Source organism: Diadema antillarum, unplaced genomic scaffold (assembly GCF_040938485.1).
Source record: "Diadema antillarum isolate AM-2024a unplaced genomic scaffold, OU_Dant_1.0 scf00000205, whole genome shotgun sequence".
Lineage (NCBI taxonomy): Eukaryota > Metazoa > Echinodermata > Echinoidea > Diadematoida > Diadematidae > Diadema > Diadema antillarum.
In genome coordinates, this window is record NW_027271094.1 from 577,239 (window position 1) to 604,515 (window position 27,277).

General features: G+C 38.5%; 1 protein-coding gene across 1 annotated transcript; it reads right to left on the bottom strand.

The window, feature by feature from the left end:
- Positions 1–1,317: 1,317 nt before the first annotated feature.
- Positions 1,318–27,277, bottom strand: LOC139723992 (sodium- and chloride-dependent GABA transporter 2-like). The gene is made up of 12 exons (XM_071635190.1): positions 27,061–27,277; positions 9,997–10,128; positions 9,196–9,478; positions 8,321–8,453; positions 7,802–7,936; positions 7,160–7,263; positions 6,401–6,525; positions 5,934–6,046; positions 5,297–5,431; positions 4,143–4,346; positions 3,271–3,441; positions 1,318–2,699 (listed from the first exon to the last, which is right to left on the bottom strand). Exons 1-12 carry the CDS (start codon positions 27,275–27,277, stop codon positions 2,493–2,495), a joined length of 1,959 nt encoding a protein of 652 aa, XP_071491291.1. The 3' UTR covers positions 1,318–2,492.

The following is a 27,277-nucleotide window of genomic DNA, read 5'->3' on the forward strand; positions in this document are numbered from 1 at the left end:
ATTTACACTTATCCACCTATCTCTCCCTTTTCTTCTTTCTCTCTCTCTCTCTCTCTCTCCTGCGCTCTGTCTGTCGCTTGACTCCTTGCTGTTGTTGTTTTTTATTCTATTTGGGTACTTCTCGCCTTTTTAATTATTAACTTTGTTCTCAGTATTTATTTTTGACAAACACCTAAGCATAAAATGAGTAAAATGCAATTTTTCCTTTGACGCGTTCGAAGAGGATCGAATATCTTCATGTTAATGCAATTCATGCCTTTTCCTTCAAATATGAATGATAAAGCCTATTCTAAAAAATCATGATAATGATAAAATATGCACCCGGTCACAGCACTAAAGGCATAAGTTATTACATACTATTGACTCGAAAACTATAGGATAAATCCAATAAATGATCCATGCAGCGCGCATTTGCAATCTAACGATCCAAGCATTCGGAATCATTGAGCAGTACAGTATATGAATCAACATCGAGGTTGATTTTATCTGACTTTTTCTCATTAATTTTCTCATTTCATCCATGATAAGAATTATAATTATAAGAATGTGATGGATGCAATTCACCCGTTTGTAGGAAAAAAAAAGAAAGAAATCTTCCAGTTTAAGTGTTCGGTTATAGAGAGTGATTAGAGCTATCTACCATACTATGACATCACAGAATGTCACATATAATGATGCGACAATAGATAACAATATAAAATATAAGATTATGACAACGATAATGATAGTTATGGCAATAACGATGTTAAATGCTGACGGTATAATGCTAGCGAGTAACCATCCACACGATTTCATCACTATCATCATCTGCATGATAAAACGCAAAAATATGAACTAAGATAAAGATATAAACTCTAAGTAAGATCAGCATTGCGAAATCACGTTGCTCTCTCTTTCTTATTATTTCTAATGGTGCACAAGCCTGATGGTGCACGTCTTCTTCTAAGGACATGATTATCAAAAGAGGGGCCACGGCCTTTCCGGTAGTCCAACCCCTGTCTAGAATAAGGAAGGCAAAGTGAATTTCCAAACTTCATCCCTCTGATACAGTGTTGCTATGTTGACCTCCCCCTCCCCCCCCCCGAAAAAATACATCTATAAAAACGATACTCTGTCTTCATAATCTCATATCTGCAGTAAATGAGTGTGACAATGCCGTGTTCTTAATGGTAGTATATATAAAACAAATAGTATGGAAAAAAAAAAACTATGAATGACTTCAACCAATATGCGATGACTGCAACCAAACTGGTTGGTTTGACTTTCATATTAAAAGAGTCATGTGTTTCCTGACACATTTACACTACAACAACGCCAGCGTGAAACATTGTAAAGAAAAGTATACACCGCACATCAATGCTTACACGTGTCTTTCTTAATTTATCAGACTGCATGAAGAAGAAAAAATCACATCCTTTTTCAGGAGACATGGATAAACACAGCACCCATAATTTCTTCGCATCGTCTTCTACATTGAAGGGGCGATAATCCCGCAGGTCCTTTTCGTGATCAAATTGAGGAGAAACTTCGAATGAATCGAAAAGTGAGGCACATTGTTTTTTGTTTTTGGTTCAAACGATACATTCAGTGCACTCTCTTTAATTTGAAGGCAGTGTTATTTTGCATATTTCAGGCATGATTTCGAGCTCGGTGTGTTCTACACAAGGCACACGTTGGTTGCAGAGAATGGGGTTAAGCGTTTCGTAGCTTATTAATCGGTAAACGAATGTCTCGCGTTGGAGAAATTCTCACCAACACCGTTTTCGAATTCGGTTTGATCTTAAAGGGACTTCATCATTACAACAGACAGTGCCTGGACACGACCCAAGAGTCAAGTAAACAATGATTTAGAGAGAATTACAGCACTGGAGTTCTTCCCAGGATTCATTCGTGCGACGCAGCCTCTCTATACACTCGACGACATGATACCCGTCTCATGAATGTATAGACAATAAAAACCTATACATTGCATTGACACAAAACGGAGACTTCGAAAATTACGTCATTTGCATTTATTTTCGAGTTTTTTCTGTCCTTTAACTGCATTGGCACGCGTTTTCCGGTACGTCCATCTAAATTGGGTCTGAAGCAGCATATACCATATATAGGAGAATGAATCAAGTGACTATCCCTAGCAAACATCAGAAGCATTCTTCTCTTTTTCCAAAAGTAGACATTTCCACAAAAGCAGGAAAGTTACAAAAGTGTCTGTACGTTCTTCGATCGGACAGTGATACCTATAGTGTGCTCTTAATTCGGTGGCATGACGGGACGGCAGCGCAGGAATTGTTATCGAAATTACTAACCCGAGGATGCGATCATGGTAAGATGACGTGTGAAACGAAGCACCAGAGAACCTCTTTTGCTCGCCTAGTCCCATGTCGGCATATCCATGTAAGGAGCTGGATTACGTACAGTCCAATGAGCTGTCGTTGACTCTTCCCCATAATGCAATAGATGTGTGCGGCGTACTCTCACGTCGAGACCGTCCTTCATTCGTCACCACTGAAGGCAACGTTTTCGACACCGCCATTTGCTTTCTTTTCGTCTTCAACGGCCACATTGTAGATCGGTGGCGATATCGTGTTGGCATTCAACGAGTCCGACCCTTCGCTCCGGTTGCCTTCGATTGATATCGTCTGGTCGTCATCTTCCGGCTTGGCTGGTTGTATCCTGGGTGTAGTGATCTTGCGCATGCGCTGCAGGAGTAAACCAAGTGAAAACGATAGCTTATCATTTGGGGAAAAAGTCCTATCTTTTAAACACACACACACACACACACATACATAGCGAACCAAAAAATCGAAGCACTGCATGATGTACATCAATAGGGAAAAACAGTTATCAATTAAGAGTTATTCGTTGGGTAAGCCTTCCTCAGAAAAAAAAAGAATGAAAATGGAGAGCAAACATTCATGATGAAATATCACTAATTTAACTTGCAAATCCTTGATATCAAATGTTACAACTTGAATGAAGAATGTTTCTTGTCATCAAATTACAACATCGATGCTTGTCATGAAAGCATGAGGCACTTGAGAACACCAGGCCTTTCTTACTATCCTCGAGAACAACCATGAAAACTTACTAGTTCGTGTGCATGACTAATGCAGCTAATGTTTGAAATTCGATGTCGAAACGTATACATGAACATAACAAAAACAAAGACAAATCGGCGTTTGAATTGGTTTAATTGAATGTTATTTGATTTAGTTTACTATATTATGAATCACTAAGACCCCTGCGAAGATCGCTATCAATGTTGCATACCTCCATAAATGATCCTGGCGTGGTGAGGAAGATATAGACGGCATAGACGGGGACCCATTGCATCGAACAAATGGCCATGAGCCAGCCGAGGATTTCACCCCAGATCGGGTAGTAGTAGTCCTCGCCATACCTAGCTGGCTGGTAGTCGATCAAGCTGAACAGGAAGATGCCCTGTATTGGTTTAAATTGAGAGAGAAAAAAAATGAATACCGCCGTCACACAAAGCTCTCGATATATGTTTATATGACTTCATCGTTGGGTAAAATGGTATACTTGAGACACATGCAACTGATGGCATTAACCGTGATTTACGGAAACAGTTGCTTTAATTTGAAATCAAGTATATATTATAACTCAATAAACTGACCAATGTCACCCACTTCCTCGAGCCATTTTGATAGTATCCAACACATTACTTGATGATATCTCAACTATAATACAAGTCATGTCCGTGCAGACCAGAAATCGTTCTATCAAGATGTTATGAGACATAGAGACTAGACCAATTTCTGTAATTCAATGTGTACTGTTATAGGCAGAGTGGTAAAAGTTCGACAACAATACAGTAATTATTACAGTGAATCTTTTGGAACATCCCCAGTAACCCATTGGAATACGATACTTGAGCCTTTTGCCCCATTCTTGCCAACCACAAACTATCTCGCTTTCCTTCCTGTTAAGATCCTGTTCGTCTGCATTTCAACATGTAGACGATCGTGTTGCTAAAATATGTTTCTCTTTGACACAAAACAGGACTCTCAAATTGGTTGGACCTTCAATGTTTCCATAATTCCTGAACACACGGATAGAGAGTCTTCATGAAATAATTAACATCATCACGATAAAAACTTATGGTGATGAGGAGAACGTACCAAGCTAACAGCTGGAGCGAATCCAGCCCAGCAGAGTGGCCAGTACCATCCCGGTGTGAAGCCCATGTTCTTGCTGATAATGGAGTAGAATTTCTTGAGACCGAAGCCGTAGGAAATGATCACACACTCCCAGATGGTGACCCAGAGAAGACACATGCCGCTGGCGCCATAGGAATCCATGAGCTGGAAAAAGTACATGCCACCCTATGTAGGGAGAAAAATTAGGAAAAAAGAATCCCTTTACAAATTACAGTCTTGACATAGTGAGTCCATAGTCACATCGCCAGCATCCGCAAAGGTATGTTCGTTGGTTTTATCAACAATCGAAACTTATTGCCGTATTGTCTTATAATTCGTTTACATCACAGTTTCATTCGAATCATGCCTCCTTCGGGGAGCTATCAAAACGAGACTGACTAATGTAACACGCACAAATCGCATACATGTATTTATATCAGTACTTTCACTTGTTTGATGTGTAGCGACGAAGTACAACACCATGTCAATCATATTTACGAACGCAGTCATACAGTGCTAAATTACATGGCAGTGATGTCTTCCGAAAAAAAAATCACACACACACACACACACACACACACACAAATTGAATGAAACTGTGTAGTAGTGATCATTAGGACTGATTGTAATAGATGGACAGCTGTTTGAAACATTTTGAAATAAATGCAGATTATAAAGTTGGGGAGTCTTATCACATACAACCATGCGCATGGAGCATATTGCAAAAGTTTTATTGTGGTGCGCACAATACTCAGCAAATATTGATCTCCACTTGTTAATTGCGCTAATGATGTGTACATAAGTACCAACCAGTGTGTGCCTTTTCGATGTAGACTCCAATTAACCAATAAATGTGTATGATTTGAAGTAAATCGAACTATCGACAAAAATATCCATTCAAATATCTTATCGACATATCATAGTGTGACTTGTTGATAAGTGCGCCTTCTGGACTTTGAATCGTGTGATTATAGGATGAGCAGAAGCAATCAATAAGCATAATTCCCACTTGGGTTGACACAAATCGCTGTAAGCAACGGTTTAAGACAAACTCGGAAATGCACACACACCATCAATCATCAAAATTACACATTCAGGCAGACCTATTTAAATACAACATAGATAAGTCTTCGTACCTCAGTAACGCACAGTAGTCCGAGAAGGAAATCGATGCCACACACTACAACGAGGAAGATGGCTCGGTTTTGTCGTAGATTGTACTGGGGAAATTCGTCCATGAGTGACGTCACCAGACCCTCCAAAATAGCGAACTGTTTTTGGCAGAAGAAAATAAATCGATAGCGCTTTGATTAGTATGTTACCATGTTATGCATTTCTTTTTATTTTCTATATTTGCAGCTTTTGGCAGAATTGTTTGTTCACAAATAACCTCGAATCTAATCGTATTGATTGTGTGTTCTATAGAAATGTTGTTGTTTTAGAAATAAAAAGAAAATAAGAGAAAAAGATTCTAAAGAAATCATCATGGTTTATAAAGTGCGTCTAGGATATGCGTCTGGGAATGCATTTGGGAAGCATTGAGTAGAAAACATTTTTTCTTTTTCAGCGTCAATTGTAGGAGACATTTCTAATACGGGAAACATAGTTTCTAAGTGAGGAATGTTTTACTGCGGATTAGCCTATGTTTTGCTTTATAGAAATTTTATTACCTACTTTACTGATACAAATCTTGATTTTCAGTGAAAACGTGCATAAATCCATGCAAACGAAAAGAAAGAGAGGGAGACAATGTTATCTTTGATTCTTGTTTACCTGACTGTCTAGACCAAGCATGATCAGCATGGCGAAGAATATGACAGACCAGGCAGGCCCTCCAGGCATGTTGTACACAGCAGTTGGATAGGCCACGAAAGTAAGACCAGGTCCTAAAAAAGAACCAACAACGAAAGAAAGGGTATATTTTTGCTTTAACAATGAACCTAGTCAACTAAATACTGTAGGTGGCAAAAAAGATATGTACTACTAATCCCTCATAAACAACATTTTATGCTTAATCATAAAGCGTTATCAAATAATGAACCGAGTATAGATTTACGCTCAACGATGAAACGGCTTCCATTGGGAAACGTGTGACTAAAACTTACACGAAAAGAAACAACAACATACAAACATGTTAGGCCTACTGCTCACTGAAGAACGTTCGCACCTTTCATCACTTTGTATGAGCTGATTATACTCAAACCAAACTTAAAGAAATTAATCAATTCTTATTTTCCTACCTTCATCGACCACATCCTTGACCTCAACTCCCTGTTCGTGTGCCATGAAGCCGAGGATGGCGAAGATGACGAAACCGGCGAAGAGACTAGTACCAGCGTTGACGAATCCGACCACGAGTGTATCACTGAGGATGAGCGACAAGCATAATGGGAAATGTTGTTATTGCGTGTTGTCATTGTTTCATTTCAATCTGAGAAGATTGCTAGATAACCCATATTCAGCTGCAGTAGCTGGTCTTCCCATGGGGTCCAGTCAGGTGTAAGGCGGGACCACTTCACCGGGTTAAACGCCCTGCTCTTTGCGATGTATAAATGCAGCGGGATCTTTTACGTGCATGAATTGTGACTCTCTCACGCGGGACCTCCATTTTTGCCTCTTTGCTTGAGGGGACGGTATGATTACATACATTATTGCTTAGTGGGACCCGGGAGTCGAACCGGGGTCTTTTGGATCGTGAGGCAGACGTACTACCTGTCAATGCCTATATATACCGACTGGCCTAACTCGATCACCGCCCTCAATTAGCGTGCAGTTTAAAGTGTGTTCAATTGTTAACATTAATATTGCTATGGAAAAGTGGAGAGATGCATATGGAAGTTTGAATGCACCTCGTTTAATCAATCTTTAAGATTCTTTGAACAGGAAAAAGGCCTGCTTCTCTCGAAATATCTACAATACTTGTTTGAAACAGACGTCATATTTATTTTTTTTCTCTGTCTGTTAGGCTGTATGTAATGTAAGGCGTTTTTTGAACTCACATGAGGGCATTATTCCTGACTTTGTTGTAGCTTCCCAGTGAGATGAGAGAACCGATACCAACGCTGTAGGAGAAGAAGATCTGAGTAGCAGCATCAACCCAAACCTGTCATGTGAGAAAAACGGCGAAATGATTAGTAAGAGCAGGAAAGGGAATAATCCTATAAAAGCAACAAAAATAATAATTGATATTGTGATATTGATATCGATTTCTATCTGTAACTGATGTAGCAAGCAAAACAGTTGTATTTAGTAATCTGTGCATATGCCTTTGTACACACTCATATTGTATTAATGATGTGATATATTAATATTTTATTATCATATTATATTGTACTATATTATATCATATTATATCATATTATATTATATTATATTATATTACATTACATTACATTATATTATATTAAGTTATGTTATATCATTTTACATTGTATCATATCATACTATATCATATCCTATTACATAAACATTACCCAATTATATTTTCATGAACTACGTAAAGTCAGATAAATCCTTAAAAGCAGTCACCTTATAGAGCATACTCACGAGCTCAGATATCTATGTAGATACAAAACATTATTGTCAGAATACCTTCATTTGGGCGTTTACACGCCAATAATCTTTATGGTGCTTATACTTACAGTTGGGGTTTTGAGGAGTTCCCAATCTGGAGTTACGTAGAATTCGATGCCTTTCTGCGCACCAGGTAGCGTTAGGCCTCGGATGAGTAGCGCAAAGAGAATGGCGTACGGCACGAGCGCGGTGAACCACACGATCTGCGATTCAACAGTATGTGAATATTAAATACAACACTTAAAACAGCCAAATTGAATGGTATCTAGCTAATTGCAGCTCACTGAACATAACTATATACACCTGAAATCTCCTTTTTTCGTGCTTCAGAAGAACTGTTAAAAGACCTTTCCTAATTAACCTTGTAAAGCGTGTACATGAATGACCATTATGATACCAATTTTACAGCTTGAAAGTTTGAAATCATCCAAGGTGTGTAGTGCAAAGATATGTATACAAATCTGATTGACAGCATGTATTATGTACACTATTTTTTTGGCACAGAGAAATTTCGTTTGATATGTAAGCGGATTCTTTTGATATTGCAGGGAATTCATAGGTTGGGTCTTATTGATATACAGGCCTACCTTTCCGGTCTGTTTGACACCCCTCCAGATACAGAAGTAAGTAACTATCCAGGCCAGGGCCAGGCACCCGACCAGATCCCATCTTAGACCACCGATTTCATCAATGCCATCACTGATTCCTAGAGCACGTTTTCTGCCGGGAGAAGAGTTAAAAAAAGAATAAGAAAAAATATAGTGATATTCATATCTGTTTGCAGTAGTTTCGAACTTCTCCAAGAACATTCATCAGTTTATCATGAATATTCTTGTAGTTGTAATTAGTTTTTCTGGTTTGATGTAATTTGCGCAGTGGAGACAGAAAGTATGTCACGATTGTGTATTGATTTTCGGGGAGATGTGTAGTCGTAAACTTTGTTAAGAAGGTAAACTTACAAAGGCCAAAACTCATTTCCTTCACTGGTCATTTGGAAGAAACACACGATGAATTCAGCATGTGTTTCTATCGTATGTTTCTTCCACATGGACAGCAAAGGAGAAGAGTTTCGGTCCTTACAAGTTGATAGTTGAAAAACGCAAGTTTTCGGTACCCCCTACTTCACATTCATTGTTCTTTCACGAAGGGCGAAATGAAAAACTAGCCTTATGAGCTTGAACCTGCTAGTGAGTAGGTCTGGATATAGCAAACTTGACGTAACGCACAGACTCAAAATCCTTTGGCTATTCGACAGGTTTGGACGCGGCAACAGACTGCTCCGAACACGCCGGGGCGTTTTCCCACACTGCATCAGTGTGCAACATTCGAATTGCCCATCGTTTGTACCTTAAGATTTCTCAAAATACACACACATTATTCTCATGAATGTGTTTTAAATCAGATAGTCTTTAGTCAATGGAATGGATTTGTATACGAGTTATGACAGCCTTCAAGAACTCACTCCCAAAACTGCTGAGCGGGAGACTCGCTCACACTCCTGTTGAGGTAGACGACGTGTTCAAGGCTGCTGTCGTTGTAGCTGCAGAAGAGATCCTGTGAGGGCGCTGTACAGTTTTCCTGGAGAGCAGGGTCGAGGCAGTACTGATCGTTCCAACTGTTATCGCAGTCGCCCCAGGGCAGCTCGCTGGTGAAGCTGGAGAAGAGGTAGAAGAAGGACCAGGCGCAGATAACGATGTAGTACGTGCACATGATGGCCGCGATAGTGGCGCCCGCAAAACCAACACCTGTAGAAAGTTGAAGAAAGAGAGAGAGAGAGAGAAAAAGAGGGAAAACAATCCATGTTTAACAGCTTTATGGAGGATTCCGTCTTCTGGTAAACGGACGGAGGTGGATCGTGCAGCAGGCGAGCGCGTTTTGCCCACACAGGACAATTGGAAAGAAACGTAAATGATACTGATTTTGAAAAAAAAAATCGACAACTCTGAAGGAAAGCGATAGAGAAGGGTAAATTTCACTAAATAGAACAAATGAGAACGATCTGATAATTTCAGTGTGCTTGTCATGAGTGACTAGTGTTCTGAAAAGTGCATCAAATCCAGCAAATGACCTTTACTAATGTCCTATCACAAAGAAGCACACCAGGTACTGACTGAAACAAATATGCCTTCATCAGTCTTATAATAAGCTTAGTAAATACTCGAAAGCTACAAACTCGTCTCTTCAACAAGATAATGAACAGAAAATACTTCTTTCAAGGAATGTATGGCGACTTGTCGGTTATGAAACAAGAGAGGGCGCTCACCTTTCAGGACAGGGTAAATCTCCCAGACGGAGATCCCGCCCACCTGTAACATCTGACCAATGGAGATCTCGAGAAAGAAGACCGGAACTCCGCACAGGAACAGCGAGATGAAGTATGGGATCAAAAAGGCACCTGTAGCAAAGAGTCAGATGAAGAAATAATCATAATTCGTACCGGTTGATAAACCTATCGGTTGATAAACCGGAGTCTAGCACATTATGATTCTTATCAATTTTAAGTGACGATCTAACTAATGATCATGGTAACTCTCACTTTTGATACTCCATTTTATTCAAAACTTTCGCTATGAGACTCGACAGTTTTCGTTAGCAATGTTCGAGACTCGCCAGATGCCCTATATATGGGCATAACGAGTCAGTAGCTTTTATTTCTGCTCGTTTTTGTCAGAAGATTAGCGAAGAATTTCTTTTTTCTTGTTCTTGGCAGATTTACGACACGGGTGTTTCCATTTGCCCCCCCCCCCCCCCTTGTGGCTGTGTGTTGGATGTAATGATTATATCTTAGCACAAACCAGTTGATCACCTCTTCTATCACTGCAATTTGTGATCAACATACTCTGCATTTCTTTGCTATTCACAACCATTAACGTTGAAACTTCGTTTCACATGAACTTTTAAAATAACAGTTTCTTTCATCCTGTCTGCTTTATTTGTTTTGATTTTCCATCTGACAGATGGCTGGATAGCCTTTATTCAGCTGCACTAAAGGGGTCTTCCATTATGGGGTCCACTGTCAATGTTTTGTTTTTTTTTTCGACTTGCAGGCAAATGTAAATACATTCTAAAGAAACTGAAACGTTTCCCAAAAATAGATTTTAAGTGTACTTCAGAGTACATGGCGGTCAGTGTGTGTTTGTGTTTAGAAGATGACAACATGCATTTGTGCATGGATTTTGAGCATGTGTACGTGTATGAGGGATTAACACAGACATGTTTCATCGCAATTTAGCAACTTTAAACAACGGCAAATTATTATAAGAGCGATATAATGGAGGTACAAGCAGCCTTAATCATGACGAAGGGATTCGGAGGTATGCGGATTAAATGCTTGCAAGACATTCATAGACAGGGTAGATGGATTTATGTATATAAGATTGATAAGAGAGTAGGATGAATTTAGGTGAATAGAGACAATGAAATAATTGAAGCTCATGTATGATAGAGACCACAAGGAAGAAAAAAACGATGACATACAAGATACCACCTTAACTAAACAATCCGGTAATTAAACACCCTTCACTCATAACACACTTCGCCCTATCTAGTTTGCTTCATGGGTGTGTTTGCTATAGTTGTCACACATACATAATGAGCAATCTATACCATTCCACGATAAATCCAAGATTTGCCGCTGTGTAATCTGTTGATTTATCAACTATACGTTTGAGAAGGGCGCAGATGTGTCGAAGTTGTTATCTTGGGTGAGCAAGATAAAACACATCTCATGACACTCCACGAAGTCACCTTCAACCATCAAATTATTTCAACTATGATGAAATAACTAGAAAAAAACAAACAAACCCATTTTTGGTCTTTCACTCTTCTGCGCGAATCAAAGTATATATATATATATATATATATATATATATATATATATATATATATATTCTTCTTTTTTTTTTGCCATGCCAGAAATCGTGTCTGCTTGCCAACTCATACATGTCATCACGAATTCTAATTATGTTTTGATATACGCTTCAAAGACTATACAAACTGATAAAGAGATATCGTGTGAACGATTCAGTCGTTATCAAGCTGCGACCATCAGATAATTACTCTTAAATTGCCATGGCGAATAACCACTTAGTGTTGTTAGGGTGCAAAGTTTAAACGTTCGGCATTTGATTAAACGTCGATTAAAACCTCGAATCAAATTACTTATTTGACACCTACATTATATGTGTACACTTGCTTATTCTGTTGCATTAGTTACGTATACATACAAACACGCACACATTACAAGTGGAGAAAAAAGAATTTAACACATACAACACAAGGAAAAATATCTGTGACACGATGATTTGAATGAGACATGAAAAGGTTTAGTGGTATCCTAATTTTGTATTTCTGTATGTTTTTTTCTTGTTCCGTATTCTCTTATTTATATTTGTATTATTAAGGACAGAAATGTATTCTTACATCTCAATGGTAATTGTTTTATTGTTAAAGCCGCAAGTGCTCACATTGAAATCTTTATGTTATATAACAGAGAAGATGAATATGGAGCCGATTTAATTTGTTTGGTTTTTTTTTTCTTTGTTGGTACAATGTCTGCTGAATATATTATGGCAGTGATGGCGATGAGGACTCTTGCTTTGGCTCGTTTGGGTATAGTCTCATGGCAGCGTAACCAAGGAGGTAAAAATGATGTACAGCCCCTTAGCGTATACAGAACACGTCCTTCTGTACAGCGTCGTCTGCCGAAACGAACTGGTCGCCAAAGTCAAGGCATGCCTCTGTCTGTCCTTAGGTTATATCATTATTTACTATCATGTAGCATCATGTGCCATCTTCACGAAGAGAAGGGAGCTATAAAAGTTACACCAGAAAAAGAGCAAAATGATGTCGACTCCTATAGTGTGTCTCGCCCAAGGTCAAGCTAGCAACAACAACAAAAACAAAATCATGCAGCAAACCAGTATCCCGACACACCATCGTACCACACGCCCCGTATACAAAGAAAGAGAGAATATGAATCATGTGATATAACCTTCCATTGCTCCAGTTGCATTCCACGGTGACAGAGCATTCGTTGATATTTCAGGCATATTATGAACGATTCTTTTCTTCTTTTTTAACAAAGAGGAAGATCATTTAACAGGGTAATTTAGTCAAAGATGTAGAACATCTGAATAAACATGTATTGCTATAATCGTGCTGCTGCTGTCTCCGTTCCACCGAATCTTTGCAGGATTACCAACGATGTACATGATGTACATGTATCTTCTTGGTTTCTGCATTAATACGGTTGATGTATGTAGATTTAGTAAGAGGGAAGAAAACACTGTAAGATATCAATAATTACCGCCCCTTCTCCCTTTTCCTCCCTCTATGTTTTCTGCTTATTCTCATATGGCTCCCACACTGACCATCTTTCTGAATCAGTTACATATCAACCAAACATGATTTCTAAAAATGTGTGTAAGCGTATATTTGTGCGCCTATTTTTGTGCACTTGTACCATGAACTCCTTGAAGACTGCATGAGAATGTCGGCCTGGCGGAAGAGAGAGAGAGAGAGAGAGGGGGGGGGGGCAGGGGAGAGAGAAAGACGGGGAAAGAAGGGGGAGGAGGAGAGTAGAGGAGGAAATATTTCACTAAACCTGTCTGCATGGTCTGAAGATGATGTGAGACGGAATGTTTCTGACACGACTGGCTCCAAATAAACGCCTCTGGCTCTCACTACCCGTCCTCCTCCCCCTCGTCCCCGTCCTTGCCTGGGCTTCCCTCGCACTCCTCGTGATCAAATAAGGCTAAAGAGGGCGGAGACCCAACAGCCCCCTCACGAGGTCAAAAGGAGACTACGCAGACTGACGTCATACGCGCCTAGCAAGAAGCCAACCCTTCTTCTTCCATCAGAGCAGGGAGTATCAGAGCAAACCAATTGACACTCATGAGTACATGGGTATAATCATGAGTTGCGATTAGGAATATCAACTCAGACAACAACGCTTGTTGTAGTCGTTGCGTCACTGCAGAACATTTTGCTCTCTTGACATAGTGTTAGACCTGTGTGGGTTCAATTGGCGCTGCGACGGATTTAAACGGTAGATGAAAGTAATATGATAATGTGAGATTATATCCTATACGAAGCAAAACAAAAAGACCCATGGCGCAGTTTTTTTTTTAAATTATTGTTTTAAATTGATTGCGACAAAATGCGTGTACACTGTAACCGTATGAACCAATTCGACGCAATTGCTACGTCGGTTGTGCGTCAGCTCATACCGTGTAACCATCGCTAAACGAAGTATGCATGTCAGTGATGGTTCCTTAGCCTCATGTGGTCATGATATCAAGAGGTTTCTTCAAGTCATTTACAAAATATCATTTTTTTTTTTAGTGATGGATCTACAGACAGCCACAGACAGACACACAAACACACAGACACACGGGCACACACAGAGATGTGAGGTCGACAGTGCGGTGCTAAATTTTCATTGCTGTTTATTATTGCCTTATGTTGTCATTAAGCGCTTTCGTGAATCACAGTTTAAGACGGGAGATATCTCAAAGTATACTTATATGAAATTGCTTCAGTTCAAATATTAATCTCAAATTGTTTTAACGTATCTAAGCACTAGAGAACACTTTAAAAAGTACTAGAAAATAAAAGCATGATGTGTGGAACAGTCATTATCATATTTTAATAGGGAAGGGATTCTAGATTCAAACTATATATATATATATATATATATATATATATATATATATATATATATATATATATATATATATATATGAGTGTGTGTGTTGTGTATTAACATATATATATATGATATATGTATATATCTCAAAGTTAATGCAAATATACCTGACATTTCAATAAAAGGTGACTTGCATTCCTAGCCTCATATGGACTTTGAATGGAACTGTTGACAAAAGGCCCATCAAGTCTCTAAAATTACGGTAAACACTGATAAGTACATCTGATATCTCGTAAAGATCTCATTAGGTCATATGATTTCGATGTTGCAAAGAAACAGTTTACGATAAAAACCTACGGCTATAAACTTGCAGTGTTAATTGTTGTCAACTACATCTGTGCAGCTCTCAGCAATATTGTTGTTGTTGTGCAATTTTTTCTTTATAACCATGCGGTCATCTGTCTTACAACTTGCAGACAAGCGTCTCTTGATATTATACAGTTCCTACCTCCCTGGTCTACTCTTATGACACTATATTGTTTGATATTTATATGCCAGAAGGGACAAGCGAAATGTAAGCTTTGTTCAAATCCCCTACCACGTATGCTCCCCTGGAAGCTTTCACGTCATCCCAAGTACTTGCAATTGAACTAAAACTACGACACGCTATCACGTACATCGTCCTCGCAAATGCGTGGCCCCCGTCTACGAAGTCAGCTATATCTTTTACTACCTCTTCATTTTCGCACAGTTGGTAATCCATAAATCCAGAGAGATAATTGACAATCATCATTGATTGGGAGATTGTAGTTCCATCAACCCCCCTCTGGGAGAGGGGATCGCAGTTGTGGGATTCTCTCAAAAATCTTGCAGTGTTTTCATTTTCGTCCCCTGCTCATATACTGACTGTGAATGTCACTTTGTCGTAACACGGGCACAAACTGAACGACAAAGACTTGTATAAGACGAGTGTTCGAAACAGGTCAACACCATACCCCTAATGGGATTATGAGAAGGAGACTGCTGATGCTACGATATGATTAGCTCCTTGTGAGTGTGTTTTACGGGTTTTCTACTATTCCACCTTCAGTTACAGCTATCTCTTCCATTTCGCTCAGTTTCATCATTATGAACAACAACAACCAAAAAAAAATCTTGTAAGTCTTTGTACGAACTATGGTCACAAGAAACACAAATTATCCTTTGGTACATCAATTGCAACCTGGATTATTGCTTTGTTGTTGGTACTGTTTCTACTGCCTGATTACAGGGCATCCATTGGAGATATCATAATTCAGACTTGACTTTAAGAAAGGTTACCTTTGGATTTTTTCTAATTTTTGAGATAAGATTAACACTTAAGTTATTCCTCAGGAAAACTCGCTTCCGATACGTAAATAGTATAGTCATGGTTTTATTTTGAACTCCCATAAAGAAGAAATCTCGAAGATACAGCGTAAATTCAGTGCAGTTCCTGTCATTTTCCTACTCTTTGTTTGATTGAGTTCATCACACAATTCGATTTTCTCTGCGAAACCATGAACTGATCTCGAAGGAGGGTGGGTTGATTTTTTTTTTTTCAGTGAAAGTTATTTGGAACCGAAGTTCCTCAAAACAAATTATATTATCGAATTCAACGATTCAACGATTCCCCGTCCCACACCTTATTCCTGAGAAGATACAAACGACTCATCTTGGTTTGGCAGAATTCCAAACATATTCCTCATCATAACTAATGTCATTGATCGTTCCTTTTTTGTTGGTTTGTTTTGTTTCATATTGTGCAAAAGGAAACAATAGCCGGTTCGGATGTCCCTGCATAGAAGAGTCCCAAATTAGGCTAATCAAATTCTCCACTACTCTCCAGAAAGGAAATATCACGAAAATAAAAATGCTTTAAAATATTATGAACAATGTTATTAATCTTTAAAATATCCTAAACTAATTGATGAGAATGCTGACCAATTCATGAACCTGCAAATATGCAACACGCTACTCTCGATGTGTTATGCATTACTCTTTCAACACCGTCATCTTAAAGTATAAACTATTGACACTGTAGGCAATTTAGTCTCCACTGCGTGGCCCTGGAAGGATTTAAGTAAAGGGGATAATATCCTCTTACTAAACCTTTTGCGTGCTTCAAGTGCTGACTGGCACTGGAAAACCAATAGCGTTGTACATACTGTCCAAAGTCCCTGGTACAGGAAGGATTAAGGTATGGCTGTGCTAGAGTTCTTATATGCTCAAACAAGTTAACCCATTTCCAATCTTATCATTTTTCTTGCCACATTACTGGCGAGTGGTTGCTTGCGAAACGGAATATGAGTTTATTTGCAAGAGTAAAGTCCGAACAAAGAAGAACGAAGTTTGAGGTGAAAACATCGTTTCATCTCCCACTCCAAATCTGCTGGCTCATCAAGATTCCATCGAAGAATTCGTACCAGCGGTGGTGGGAAGCTACCTTTTATGATAGGCTATCGGTGGCAATTTGAAATGAACTTCAAACGAGAAATTATGTTATTTGGTCTCACTGCTATTCATCCTCTTCTTTCTCTCGCTCTTCCGATTGGAGTTAGGTATCAGGGGCCCTGTTTTATGAAGAGTTATAATTGATAACATAGTTGATTTCTATCAATAAGTTTATGGCAGCCTGTGTGGTAAGGGAATTTATAATCGATTATATCTTTTGATATAAAAACGGGGCCCAGATCAGTCTTAGATAACTTCTGAAGGGGAAGAGAGTTTCAAATAAGTGCTTATAACTCAATTATTGAATCGATCTTAAATCGTTTTTTAATGTTCTATGATATACCTATCAGACTGTTTGTAATTACATATTGTATCTTGATTCAACTTTAAGTTTGGCTGTGGGCTAAACAAGTGACAGGAAGATATTTAATTCTTTCTTCTGGAACCGTTTCATTTGGTTGTCTGTCTTTTCAGCGTCACCGCCTAATAATGCAAGGGAACTAATCAGGTTGTAATTGTCGCATTGTTCCATTCAATTAAATGTCTTTATCATGAGATTACGGAGAAGACCTACATGTATATTTGTGAGCTCGATAAGCCATCTGTGTTCCAGACTATTCACATAATCCTTTGAGGACTACCATCTTAAGATTTTGTGTAACACAGTGATTACGAAATGCATTCTACTTTTCGGGGGGTTCTATGAACAAAAGGACTTAAATTAATGAGGCATAGTCCCATTATATTTTGTAAGATTAGTTACGGGCAAGGGGTCAAATCGGGTTGCATTGAGGGCAAAGTTCGACAAACGCCTAGGCTAAATCAAACACAGTTGGTGTAATCACAACCAAGAAAAGTTACAGCCCTTAAATGCAAATATTTACTAAGCCTCAATCCCCATCCCCGCAACAGACTAATTAGTCACAGAAAGGCGCAATGGGTTACTCATTAAGACTATTATCGACATGTCAACGTTGCGAACCTGCATGGGAGAGGAATAACTGTAAAACGAGTCTGGAAATGAAGATGTTTTCTCATTCATTGCCTTTCATTGATGGAGGAGAAAAGCATAATTGTTTCGGCATCTTCCATCATTATGAGAAATAATTCGATCGTTTAATTCTGTTCTTAAGGATTTGATAATTACCAATAAAGATGACCACATTTTAGTGTTTAACAGGCTGCGCTATAGACGTCTTTGACTGTGTGAAGAGACGTTGACATTTCAGATTAACAGCTGAAAGAAACAATTGAGATAACTCACAAAGCAGTATGCGTTCGTAAAGTAATTTCATTATCAATGGCGACAAAACACAAATGATTGAGTGGTTATGATGACGTCGGTTGTCCACTATAGTGATCATCATGGTGCGACATGCATAACCTTCTGTCTGTAATACTTCACATTCCTTTTGTCAGGGGTTGCCAAAATGTATCTTGAGTATATAAGAATCGCTCATTTCGTATATTATACTGCTTTCAAACATTACTCAGGCGTTAATCATGCTCATATATAACATGATGAGGTAATAGAGATCGCAGCATGAAATGGCAATATCTACCTTTGATCATCACAATACATTTACCGTTAGATGAATCGATTATCTCAATGTCGCAGTGATTGGAGGATATCCTTTCAAAGGAGGATACTAATCGTTCTCAATCTCTTATATCTTATGAAATCAGAACTGGTCTGTATATATTATGATGATGGTGAAGATTTGAAGCGTACCTGATCATGAAAACGGAAAATTTCGTACATACAAATATAAAGAGTCGCCAGTTGTCAAGTTACACCAAGCACCAAGACAGTGAATAGGATAATGAATTCATGGACTGTAGGATGAAAGTGCGTTGCACTCTTTTGTACTTACCTTAATTGCTATAAACCATGTTTTCTTTTTACAATGTTTTGTGAAGCAGAACTGTCATTTGTTTATTTTGTGTTGTCTTGGTGACTGAAAAACTTCTTCATGTTGTGCCTTATCTTATGATTTTTTTTAATTTATAAAAAAAGCATTGTGGAGAAGCATTTCATTGGAAGACGTTGTTTTCATAACTGTGGGAAAGAAGAAGCTGTAAGTTGTAGTATACTCTGACGTGAGGAAAATGAACTGGAATGTAAATTTATCCTTGAATTAGTTATCTTAATAAGAAATCTAGAGGAAACAATTATATGAACGTAGGCAAGGTCGGGTCTCGGATCCAGCGAAAGTCAAGACTGCTTAGAATGATAAATTTGATGAATTTCGATAAAGCGATGGTACTACGTTCTGATAATGAAAGATTCCCCGAAATGGGGGCTTTGTGAGACAATAGGAATGTTTTGGCATGTTTGTAGGACCTTGAAGTCTTTTCTCTTAGCTCATGTCGGCTTTTCAGTCAGATTTAATTTGTCTTTATAGCTGGCTACACGTAACCAACGAATTTACTTGAACGAACAAGAACATTCGGTCAATAAGGGGACACTGCACAGTCTGGTCCTTTGAAATTGGATAATGATTTCTAGATTTTGACGTAATCAAAGGAAATCACATGAACGGAGGGAAAACTTTATTTTATTTCTTGTTTGTTAAGACGATAACCTATGTGTGTTTACATGCCGAATGTCCTTGTGTGAAGAGCTCTGATTATAATTTTGTTATGTGTTTACACTGCTAAACTCTTCATGTTTTACCTTGAATGAAAATCAATCAAACTTTCAAACATGATTTGGGCATATATGCCATTTAATCAAATTATTCCAAATCGTAAATTGCATGTTTTTTCTTCATTTGCTTCTATTTGAAGGACAAGTCGTTTTAAATTCAATATAATTTGTCTGTGAGGTTGCATGCATGCACGACAGACGTGAAGTTTATTGTATTCCTTCTCTTTCCTCTTATCTCACGACATGTCGTTTGTCGCAGTGCCGCCTTGATAGCCATTATTCATTAATTGACTCGTTACTGCAGCAGTCACGTTTCCGCCGAAAGTCAGTAAAGACGTGCAATGAAGAGTAGGCATAGTCACGTGATGACTAGAAATGACAGACTGCGATATTATGATATTTGTGAAAAAAGAGAGCTTTTTCATTCATTTAATGGCGCTCTGATAAATTGACAAAATCTTTGTTTTTCACTAACATTGCTTCAGGGTTATTGTCTGAAACACTTTTGAAGCCTATCTCACAAAAGCGTTTAAAATTGAGTTTTGTTGAGACTGATAACTTGCTTGCTCCCTTTCATATCGAAAGCGAGATTATAGTCGAGTTTTGATATTGTAGATTTTTTTTTTTAATGCAGGAAAATGACTTTATTCATTCATTCATTCATTTCATTTATTTCATTTCCAACAACATCATACACAAAATAACACAACATCAATGCAATGTAGTAACAAAGAAAAATACGTGAAGTTGACAATACTACGCATCACAAAAGCAAAGTAAACAATGAAAATTGAATTGAAACTAAAGTTGCAGGAAATGGAGGAGACATGCTAAAAAGCTAAGCTTGTATTTTGCAGTCTCCTCGTGGACAAAAAGACTATATAACATCAAAAAGCAATTAGCTAGACATAATATATCGGTGTACAACACAACAGACCTAGTAAAACAAACAAACAAACAAACAGACGGACAAGCAAACACAAGCAACCTCCCTTGTAGAGAGAAAGATAGAGAGAAAAAAACAAAACACAGTAAAGGAAAAAGAGGAAAAGAGGAAATTATTTTGAAAGAAGAAACAGAAAGAGACAAGAGGACAGGGAAAGGCGAGAAAGGAGAAGAGATGAAGGGTCTATACCAGTACACGCGAGGCACATGATGCGGTGGATCACCGAGGTATATGTACATAATGTAGGAAAGGAATAGATAAAAGAAAAGGGTGAATATAACGAATATAAAAGAGAGCTCAGAATTAAGGCTAATTAAAATATAACTCATTCAACTATATAAGAATTTATGAACAACTTCTTCAGTTTAAATGTGAATGTGTTTAAACTTAGAACTTGCTTCATACTATTATCGAGAGTGTTCCAAAATTTGGGGCCAGTAAAAGAAAACATAGTCCTAGTTAATGGCAAATGAAATGAGTTGGATTGCCGGGTAGGATAAAAATGAACAGATCTATTTTTAGTGAACATGGACTCAAACACAAATGGGAGAGAATTATTGGTAAGTTTGTACATGAATTGTCCTAGGTGTAACAAATACAAGTCCTTAACTTTTAAGATTTTGTTTTCATGGAATAACACATCAGTATGACTTCTCCACGATTCATTGCAAATAATGCGAAGAGTTTTTTTCTGTAACAAAAGTAGTCTTTCCAAATGAGAAGAATGTGTGTTTCCCCAGGCGAGTATACCATAATTCAAATAAGGTAAAATCAGAGATGAATATAACATTAAAAGCACATTTTTGGGTAAACAAAATTTAACTTTGTTTATAACACCTATATTTCTTGAGATGATACGGCTTATGGAATCAATATGTAAATTCCAAGTAAGTTTACGGTCAATAATCAAACCTAGGAATTTGATTGAAGAAACTTCTTCAATAACTGTATCATTCAGATATACATTTCTAGGTACATTTTCTAAAGAGTTACTAAAAATCATACATTTAGTTTTTTTAATATTTATGGACAATTTATTTGCTCTTATCCATTGAAGTAATTTATCCAATTCAACATTTAAAACATCAATTAACATATTAGGATCAGAATGTGACAAAAAAACATTAGAATCATCAGCAAATAATAGAAAGGAAAGAATACTTGATGAATTCGGCATGTCGTTAATGTAAAGGATGAATAAAAGAGGTCCAAGCAAACTTCCTTGAGGCACTCCACAATTAACATTTTGCATGACAGATGTATGCCCATTAACATAAACAAATTGCTTACGGTTAGAAAGGTAACTTCTAAACCACTCCAAGGCCTTTCCTCGGATATGAGGTTTACAGGATAGCCGAGTGTCAAATGTTCTTTTCATGTTGCTAGTTATAGTACTCTACAACATCTAAAAGCGAGACATTGTACAGTGGACTCCCGTTATAACGAAGTCCTCGGGACCGGCAGTTTTCTTTCGTTATATCGAAATTTTGATATAACCGAACAAATAAACAATAAAAAACATAGACCGGATAATGTTGCGGCCTGAATCTTTACTTCGTTGTAATCGGAATTTTTGTTATAACAGTGTTCGTTATAACGGGAGTGCACTGTACAAAGGCAGTTATAGGGCTCACGCCCGTAAACAATGGAATGTCCCAGACCCCTTCACAAATTCGTACCAAAAATTAATTAAAAATCAATGATGCAGTTTGGCAAAAAACTGAATAGCTTCAGATACTGAGTATGAATTCCTCTACAAAGTGCATTTTGGTTGGAAGATGAAAGCTTTTCTGGCGGAATTTGAGGGGACTATATTTCATTGGGTACGTGTACGGAAAATGGGTGATTTTTTGAGTGACAAGAACTCGTAGTCTGGCTTTGCGGACCCCTGGACAGAATTTGGACTGAATTAGCCACCCTGAGAATTATTTGATGGATGAAAGGGTATATCTAACTTATCCAGGTTAGTGAAGCTGAAACACCTCATTTCTCCCAGCTATTTTACAGAATTTTTTGAAATTTGATTTTTAACACACATCCCTATGGGGAAATATTTATGGGTGTGAGCCCTATATGAAAGCTGCAAAACATAACGCAAGAAGGCAGAACAAAGCTAAAAAAAAAAAAAAAAATCTATGGCGACGGCATCGACGCGCTACCAATATTCAAGGAGGGATTGCGCCCCCACTCTTCACCTGTCACGCAAGTCATGCGTAGCGCGCTTATGAACGAGCGTGAAGTGTGACCCTCAACATGCTGGGCAACTCAAGGGTAACTTTTCCGGCAATTTCTGGGAAGTGTCTTTACAGTGTTACTACCCGCATATTCGTCGCTAATCAAGAGGACCGTTAGATGTAAATGTGTAGACAGGAAGATACATAGACATAAACAAACAAACAAACAACAAAGCAGAAAAATGGACGGTGCGTTGTGTAGTACGCGCTCTACGTGAATTGTGGATGTCGGGTTATGTTCTTCCGAAAGCAATTTACTTTCTTCATAACAAAGGTTCATAAACAAACAGATAATGTTCAAGATTCACTTAAATTTAGATGATATTGATATTGAATGGATTGTCTAACAGACCACAGCCCATATACAAATGAACGTTATCTTCCACTGAGCTTTAAACAAACCACAATTTCATCTTCAAAAACCTTAATGTGGCTCTTATTTACTTTGTGGTGCATGGTTATTGTCAATATACACACACTCTTCCTGAGTTTATACACTCCTCTGAAACAAGAGGGTGATATTGATGACATTCATCGCTTCACAGTGTTGTTACGAAATTGACAATTCCTTTATTGATGTGTATATTTTACTTTTTCATGTTTTGTATCAATTTGTATCAATTATTGTCACTGTATTGGAGGAAAGAAACAGAAATATAAAGAAGTAAATCAAAACCAAATGTGACGTGTAAATATGATTTCGAGTACAAATTATGCGCGTGCGTGTTGGTCTGTTGATGTGCGTTTGTATATGATGTGTTTTTGTTGTTGTTAATCTTGCGCGTTTGTGTTAATTTGGAAAAATATTTCATAATCACATCTCATCGCCCCTCCCCCTCCCCCCAAAACAAAAATAAGAGGTTATTATGTTGACAATATTTCAGCCGCCATCGACCTGCCCACATTGATTCTCTCCAAACCCAGCTTCCCTATCATCGAAAAAGGCTAGATTGTACGTGTGAAGATGATGTGTCATTCACACCGTAACATTACTCAAGCGTTGCCCCGAGCAACGTGACCATCAACTTCTCAATTATGACGCAATCGTCAACAGATTCCCTGGTGTCCTGACGAATCGGATAAGGTATAATCAAATTTCCATGCAGCTTGTACTCATTTCTGCTTACCCACTTTGAGGCGTTTGCTCGACATGCTAGACTTTTAAACTTAAAATGTTTGATGACACAACACATTGCCAGCAACTTGTACTCATACTTACGGCTAACGGTCTACCCTCTCTTTTATAATAACGTAGTAAAAACTAAGTGCATCTTACGTCCATGAAAGTACAAAGTACTGATGTTGTCAATCTGGTTTGAAGTCTATTTTCTCTGCAATAAGGATTGTCGATGCGAATGTTACCATTTCCAGTGTGCTCATTGATGTAGAGTCTACAAGAACGTTTTAGCAAAGGAGGTTTCACATAGTTTAGCCGTCTTGATAGAAATGGCTACAAAGTTTACAGGGAATTGACAGAAAATATGTTCAATGTCGGAAAACTTCAATTAAAGAATGACCATTGGTGAATCAAAAGGTAAACTCGTGGTCGCTGCGCTCCATCTTTTACGAATGGATGGTAAGAAATCACTGCAAAATTAGACACGTATGCGGGGACAGCGAATTGGGAGGACTGTGAGGGGCGTGGCAGCATCCGATGAGGAACACGAGTTTCTGGTGCACTTCCCGTAGTTTTGTTACATAATCTTACGTGTTCTTGTGTCGGTCTGGGGAAGAACTGGTCTCTCTTTGGCTTTTAATCACCACCTGTCTCGGCTTTTCTTTGAGAATTAGTAAATTTGACAGTTATTTCCACTCATACGTCGTGTTTAAGGTGACTCAGCGGCCCCACTGATGAGCAGAATCAGGCTTGAAGGGTAATGTGAGATATTGTTATAAACTTGATTTCTCCGGTATGAAATGGCTATCTTGGACCATGTTGCATAAAAGACGAGATCAAACATAAGTCAGAAAATTAAACATAACTACGTTCTGATTGGCTGATATCTGACTTGTGATGTTTGATTGCGACTTTTGCAACATGGCCCAGTTGTGCTGTGGTAGTTGACAGGTGTATTTCAAGAGAACCTATCAAAAAGTGCCATTGGACAATATTGCTGATTAATCACATTCAATTTCAAATCATGTGGACAAGTAAGAACTGAAACAACAACAACAAAATAATCAAATAGGCCTACCTACAAAAGTGGATCCTTCTAGAATCTAACTGTAGCGATATGACGGTATGACAGAGCGTGTTACTCCCGCGGGGTGATCAATTTTGTTATCATATCTTTCTCCATCACCGTGATCACCTTCTCGGTCAGTGCTACATGTCAACAATTTGTGCCTTTAACAGAAAAATGTTACCCGCACTTCTAATACATAATAAATAATTCTTACACTTAACTGTCAGAATGCAATGGAGCTCCCAGTTTATTCTGGTTTCTGTCTTATGAAACAAACGTTTATGACCTTTTACAGCAGGTTGTAGGTTATGCTCAATTACCCTTGTTCAACCCTCAATGCATCGCCGGTATGATGGATTGCCAAGCGTCGTGGCTGCCAGCAATTACTGGCAATAATAAGCATGTACGTTTTCTGTCCTCGTGATGGGTTAAATAATGATCAACAACGGGAAACGAGGTATTCTGATGCTCCTCTATTGACAACGCCATCAACAGTTAGTTTTAATAAGACATTGATCCATCAAACCATTGTCCCTGATTGTTTCTAACACTCGGTAGGAGATCGGTTCAGTTGCCAAGTATACAAACACCGCCGAGAGTGTACATGCACCACGCCCTACAGCCCTGCTGAGTGCGCCTCGGCTCGCCGCCGGTGTGTTGGCGCCACGCGAATAGCTCCAACGCAGGTGTCTGCGTCACACCTTCAGAGCCCTTGCGGGCGAGTAATGTCGGAAAGCCTGCGATAGGTTTACACCCAACTGCTCTACCAACCCAGGGTGACAACGAACAATAATTATACCCCTCAACCACAACCTGCGCATTACAACCTGTCGTTTGACGAGCTCATCTGTATTAGTCTCGATGTTGTTGCTGTTAATACCAACCCAATGTTGTCATATTTCTCCATTCTCCCGCCACATTCCTAATCGACATCTACTACTAGTATCTCTCCCCCCCCCCCATTTTTCCCCCTAGCATGTCTGTGCTGTTCGGTAAATTTGTGCAAATTGAATACCCTTGAATTCCGATTTTGATAATTTCTCAAAGTATTGCACCCGATGATGTAGATTCAACAAGAAAATGCAAGTTATATGTCTCAATTCTTGTCATTTGTGTGTGTGTGTGTGTGTGTGTGTGTGTTTCGCAACTTACACAGGCAGAAACAAGTCATGCGTTCAAAGTATTTATTCCCTCTAGTGATCTTCTCCATTTTATTCAGAGACTGCCCGCTAATTAGACATATTTTAGAATCATGGACTCTTTTGAATGATAAATTGAACACCTTTTTTTTTTTAAATAATCAACTTTTGCAAACATTTTCCCTTAAAAAAAAAAACCCCGGATAAAATGACCTCAAAGACTGGAATGAAGATAAAGATCAAATTGACTTGACATGAGCTGTGGAGATATTGTGTTGAATATAACACAACATAACATAATATAACATAACATATCATTCAGTTTCAAAGTTAGTTTGTTTTTGTTGCTTTTTTACTTTTATACGTAACTGAATGAGTTGCATTAGATAAATATCGGTGAAAACGCCTTACTGTCAATGAAACAGGTCTTGTTCTAGTATATTCATTGTGGTCAGGTTTTCTTGTTTGTTTCGTTCCAGTGACAAGTTATGTGCGATTGATGATTTGCAGGTGAACACGTCTAACTGTTCCAGACTCATTTCCCCAAGGGCTATTGTATGTACGAATAGCCTAACTGGTATTTCATGCACACTAAAGTTCGATGCTTTGACGAAAATACCTGCATAAGGAGTTGAGTTTGTTGTCCCGTTGCGCAGCTGTTCGGATGTTATGCGGACAATGTCGCCGCATGCACATACCCCGCCGGATCGTACATTATGATACAAAATGTAATTCCAAGGAATTACACGCAGGTTACTGTACAGCTTTAGTGCTAAAACATGAGACTAATGCGAGTACATTAATGTCTTTGCTTTTTCCAAAACATTGAATGAATTAATGAAGGGCTGAATGGGTGAATAAGCGAGTGCTTGATTGAAAATGCGGATATAATGAAAAACAAAGTCTTGCGCTTTACACACTACGGACGACAGGACATGCCAAATATCCACGAGGTAAACTTTACTTGTATTGTCACAATGTGTTAATACACTGTATGTAGTTAAGACAGCTAAAACGATACCATCATCAGGAATGATTATGTCGGACTTACCGCCACCATTTTTGAAGACCAGGTAAGGGAAGCGCCAAACGTTTCCGAGGCCGACAGCGAATCCAATGCAAATCATGATGAAGTCCATTTTGTTTCCCCATCCTTCTCTCTCGACCTCCTGAACCTCATCATCGCCCTTTTCTTTCTTGTGATCGCCTCCTTTCTCAATCTCCCTCTCCGACATTTCTAACGCTTGTTTGTCCGAACTCACCATCAT

Excerpts from the sequence above, each read along its gene's own strand:
- LOC139723992 (XM_071635190.1), bottom strand. The coding sequence starts at position 27,277 with ATGATGGTGAGTTCGGACAAACAAGCGTTAGAAATGTCGGAGAGGGAG. Across the intron at positions 7,264-7,801 it reads AACTCCTCAAAACCCCAACT|GTTTGGGTTGATGCTGCTAC; the intron begins GTAAGTATAAGC and ends CTCACATGACAG. Across the intron at positions 4,347-5,296 it reads GACTACTGTGCGTTACTGAG|GGTGGCATGTACTTTTTCCA; the intron begins GTACGAAGACTT and ends CTCCCTACATAG.